Source organism: Fonticula alba (assembly GCF_000388065.1).
Source record: "Fonticula alba strain ATCC 38817 unplaced genomic scaffold supercont2.9, whole genome shotgun sequence".
Classification (NCBI taxonomy): domain Eukaryota; order Rotosphaerida; family Fonticulaceae; genus Fonticula; species Fonticula alba.
The window spans coordinates 680,024-684,908 of NW_009242979.1; the positions used below are offsets into that span (position 1 = coordinate 680,024).

At 66.9% G+C, this 4,885-nt stretch overlaps 2 protein-coding genes across 2 annotated transcripts in view; both read right to left on the reverse strand.

Moving 5' to 3' along the window:
- H696_05218 (hypothetical protein) overlaps nt 1-2,983 on the reverse strand; it is a gene marked incomplete at both ends in the record, with an annotated part of 6,643 nt that extends 3,660 nt beyond the window's left edge. Inside the window, 4 exons of the mRNA XM_009499078.1 lie at nt 70-451; nt 790-1,072; nt 1,235-2,218; nt 2,616-2,983. Coding sequence (XP_009497353.1) covers nt 70-451; nt 790-1,072; nt 1,235-2,218; nt 2,616-2,983 — 2,017 coding nt within the window. The remainder of the gene's footprint in view (nt 1-69; nt 452-789; nt 1,073-1,234; nt 2,219-2,615) is intronic.
- A 485-nt stretch (nt 2,984-3,468) lies between these two features.
- Nucleotides 3,469-4,885, reverse strand: part of H696_05219 (hypothetical protein) — a 1,698-nt gene continuing 281 nt past the window's right edge. The window contains exons 2-3 of the mRNA XM_009499079.1: nt 4,233-4,392; nt 3,469-4,062 (exon numbers count right to left, since the gene is read on the reverse strand). Of these exons, the coding sequence (XP_009497354.1) occupies nt 3,914-4,062; nt 4,233-4,392 (309 nt within the window). The 3' untranslated portion in view covers nt 3,469-3,913. The remainder of the gene's footprint in view (nt 4,063-4,232; nt 4,393-4,885) is intronic.

Genomic DNA, 4,885 nt, shown 5'->3' on the forward strand with positions numbered 1-4,885 from the left:
GATATGCCCAGCGGGCATTGCGGCCCCCGGCGCGGAGGGATATCCCCGGATCGGGCCTTCCGGGGTAACGAAGCCGGTCAAGCGGCAGGAAGGTGGCCGCCCCGGCGCGGCGCTCGCGCAGGAAGTCCATGCACCGGCTGGCGATGTCGGTCGTATCGACGACAATGCCCTCGGCCAGCGGGCCGAGGACTGCCCGCAGGGCCGGCCCGTAGCGTTCTCGAGCCACGACCAGCTCCCGCAGAGGCCCATAAACGCAGCCGCCCCCGGCCGAGGTGCCCGGAGGGCCGTCGGGGCCGGATTCTCTCGGCCGGGTCGACTGAGCCGACGCCAGCCGGTAGGACGCCTGGGCGTGGGCATCTGCCGGAGGGTACATCGTCCGTAGCCGACTAATGGTCTCGGCCAGCCGGGTTCGCTGGTCTCGATCCTGCGCCTGCTCGGCCACCGCAGCCAGCTGTGTGGCCACAGTCGCAGAGGGCGAGAGAGGGCGAGAGGTAGAGAGAGAGAGAGAGAGAGAGAGGGATGGAGAGGGAAGCCACCCGGCCATCAGGCAGGCGGGCGCCGTTCGAAGGAGGGAGAGACCGCGTGCGCGGAAATATGCGTGTGTGAGAGAGAAAGAGAGAGAGAGAAAGAGAGAGAGAGAAAGAGAGAGAGAAAGAGAGAGAGAGAGAGAAAGAGAGAGAGAAAGAGAGAGAGAAAGATAGAGAGAGAGAGAAAGAGAGAAAGAGAGAGAGAAAGAGAAAGAGAAAGAAGAAGAGGGACGAAGGGAGCGGATCGAACGAAGAGGCATACCTTCTCCGCGATGACCTTGACCTCGGCTTCCAGAGCGGCCTCGGTCCGGGTGAGGTCCTCGAACTCGCGCTCGGCGGCGGTCAGCTGCTGAAGGGCCGCCTCGGCGCCGTGGGCCCGATCGCGTGCGGCGTGCGCGGCCGCGTCCGCGGCTCGGGCCACCCCCTCGGCCTCGCGTAGGCGCCCTGCAAAAGGGCGCTCCGCGCGCTCCAGTACCGCCAGGTCCGCCTCGGCGCGGGCCAGCTCGGCGGCCAGCTCCCGACAGGCGTCAGCCTGCTGGGCCTTCCTACTTGCGGAGGCCGCGCATGCCCAAGCACCAGGCCAAACAAAAGGGCCCATTGACGGCCATGTCCATCCGAGGCACAAGGTCAACATGTGCGCATGCTTGACATGCCGAAAACAGGGCACAGGGACAAGGGGGGGGGGGGGGGGGGCGGGAATCACGTACCGGCGATCATACTCGGCCCGCAGGGGGGGGGGCAGGGCGTCCACCGGGGAGGTGGTCTGCTGGGCGGCGCGTTCGAGCTCGGCCACCTGGCCATCCACAAAGCGAACCTGCTCGCGGACGGACTGCACCGCGCGCGCCTGGGCCTCGGCATCGGCCACGGCCTTGGCCAGAGCTTGGCGGAGTTCCTGGACTTGGGCCAGAGCCGCTCGACCGCGCTCGCGGCCGGCGGCCAGGTCGCGCTCCGCCCGCTGGACGGCGCCCGCGGCCTCGGCACGGCGCCGATCGAGGGCGGCCCGGCGCCGGGCCAGGTCGGCCCGCCGGCGACCGGCCTCCGAAGACCGGGCCTGTGCGGCGGCCAAGTCCTGCTCGGCCGCGCGGAGCTGCCCCCGGCGGACCTCGGCCGCGGCCTGAGCCTCGGCCACGGCCCCGGCCGCTCGGTGAATGTCGGCCGCCAAGAGGCGGACTTGAATGTGAGCCCGACGCTCGCGCATGGCCGCCTGCGAGGCCGCGCGCTTGAGGTTCTCCTCGGCCAGGCTGGCATGCATGCGCCCCCGGCGGAGACGCTTTTCCGCCTGCCCCATGGCACTCCGGGTCTGGGCATACCCGTTGGCGACCAGGCCCGCGGTGCCGGCCGCCCGCTCGATCATCTCGGTGACCGCATGCTCCGGGCCCCGACTCGGCCCGCCGGCCGGGCCCCGCGCGATCTCATGCACGCGCCCTTGGAAGACCGCTCCCCCGCGCTGGGCGAGGTCCAGCCGGAAGCGCCGCAGCAGGGCCAGATACTGCCCCGGCGGCAGGGCCTGAGACCAGGCCACCAGCGATCGGGCAGCCGGCGTGCCGGGAGTCATGTCGCCGGCTGCCGGTGGAAGGGTCCCCGCCGAGTCCATGCCGCCGCTGGACAGCAATGCGTCCCAGTCAACCTGGGTCGATCCGACGCCGAAGTGGTGGGTGATGGCCACGCCACCAGCGGGCCGCAGGCGGACCCTGGGGCATGGCGTCGCATGGTGGAGGCGGTTATGCGTGGACACACACACACACACAGATGCACATAGATGCACGCAGACGTACACAGGTGAATAAAGACGTACATGGATGAATACATACACACACACATATACACCGATGGACATAGATACACACAGATACATACAAATACACACGGAGAGAGATACACACACACACACGCATACACACACACACACACACGCATACACACACACACACACACACACACACACACACACACACACACACACACACACACACACACACACACACACACACACACACACACACAAATGCAAACAGATGCACACAAAAGTCAGCGGCTTGCTCAATAGATCGGCACTTGCAGCGAAAGATAGAAAGGAAGCCGACGCACATGCGGAAGAGGAAGTACATGCGCCGCGGCCCGGCGACCACATCGTCAGGCGAGCAGAACCCCAACGCCACATAGCCCCGGTCCGGGGCCGACTCCTGGCTCACCCCGGACAGCGGGTCGGCCAGCATGGACGGCCGGGTGACCAGCTCCGCCCCGTCGGAGCCACCACGGAGCTCCTGGCCGTCAGTACCAACCCCGAGGACAAAGCTTAGGGCATCCATCAAATTGGACTTGCCAGACCCATTGGGGCCGACAATGCATGTGTAGGCGCTGAAGGGCCCGACAAAGTGCCTCCCGCGCCAGGATTTGAAATTCGACAGCTCCAAAAACCGGACATACGGCCGGGCCGGGGCCTCCAATGAGGACATCGCAGTGGGCTCGGACAAGTCGCGCCGGGGCCCGGGCGAGACAGAGAAAGTGAACGATATGCGTAGTTCCGAAAGTGGATGGGTGGTGGAGGGGGAAAAGAGGGGGGGGGGGGGCTCAGGGGAAATTTGGAGCGCTGCCGCGGAGCGAGGGCCGGGGCGGGGCATCCTCTTTGGCGGTCGCGCGGCGGGATGTTCATCAAGTTGTCCCGGGCCGCGCTCGCTGCCCCTCCCCGGGACAGAGGCAGTGGCTCACACGGAAGCGAGGCCCCGGGGGCGGAGGGGGTGCACCGCAGAGTGCAAGAACTGATCGTGGGGAAATTTAAATAAAAACGAGCAGCTGCCATGTGATGCGAACACGCATGCCCCTTGAGCACATGGTAACAAGCGGACATTCGTTGGCAGCCCCAGAAGTCACTGCGGGATACACGGAAGAGACAACCCGAGCAGCGGGAGGGGGGAGGGGGGTCTGTTTGCGTGTGTGTGTGTGTGTGTGTGTGTGTGTGTGTGTATTGGGAGATGCCTCCCTCTTTCTCCTGGCCAGCTTGCTTTTGCCGCCTCACTTGGGGGGCACACGGATGCCGCAGCCTCTCTTGGGGATGGCGCTGAAGGAGTCATCCGTCTGCTGGAAGAAGGGGGGGGGCGGAAGAGGGGGATCCACACGGCGGGGGAGGGAGGAATGGGGCACCCTCGCACGAGTGTCCAAGGGAGAGAGGGAGAGAGACAAACAAAGATGGGTGCTGGAGGGGGGGAGGAGGAGGAGGAAGGAAAAGGGGAAGATAGCTCACATGAGGCGGGAAGGAAACCGCTCTCGGGGACAAGGACAGGGTGCACGGACTCAGGAGGGGGGGGAAGGGACGGCAGTGACAGAGGCAGGCAGCAGGAGGGAGAGGAGAGAAGGCAGTCAGGGGCCAATCGGTCCTGGCCGGGCCCCTAAGTGGCAAAGCTCTCGCCACAGCCACAGATGGCACGGGCGTTGGGGTTGGTGAAGACGAACTCCGACCGAAGGCGGTCGTCCACAAAGTCCACCTCGCTGCCGATGACGCTCATCAGGGCCTTGTTGGACACGAGGAAAGAGACACCTGGGGACACGGCCACCGGGTGGGGAAGGGGGGGGGGGGGAGGGGGGGGAGGGGGACAGGATAACAGATGAGGAACAATGGACGCCGGGCGGAGGGGGCTTCGGGAAGGCACGGGCGATTGCGAAATGCAGGCGACCGCGAGGAGACGGAGATGACAGCGAGGGGCGTACCGTCCTGCTCGACTGGCGTATCCAGGGGCTCCTTCTCATTGACGTAGTCCAGGGTAAAAGAAAGACCGGAACAACCGCGCGTCTTGACACCGAGGCGCAGGGACAGGGCGTCGGGGCGCGCCTCGCCGAGTTCGCGCAGACGGGCCACGGCGTTCGGAGTCTGCGTGGCACCATCGTGAGGGGGAAGGAAAGCCGGGGGCCGGAGAGGGGGGAGGGGGGGGGGGGGGGGGGGGGGGGGGGGGGGGGGGGGGGGGGGGGGGGGGGGGGGGGGGGGGGGGGGGGGGGGGGGGGGAGGACGTACACGCTCGCCCAGGTCCGCGGTGATGTCTCGGACGCAGGCCAGCTCCGGGAAGAGCTCGGCCATCTGGGACCGGGTGAGTGGTTGAGGGTGGCGAGTGGCCGGCGAGCCGCTGGTCGAGGCTCGGGGAGCCACGGCCGAAAGGTTCAAGTCGTCGTCGGCGAAGGCGGTCAGCTCGCGCAGGCGTCCGGTCAATTTCGGATCGGCCAAAGGCACGAGACTGGCGGTGGGAGAGATGCTGCCGGCGCCGGGGGTGGCACTGGCAGCCAGCGACTCCAGCAGCAGGAAGAGCACCTTCTCCTGGCCGGGGATGAAGACATTGCTGGTGCGCAGGACTTGGTCGGCGTAGGACAGA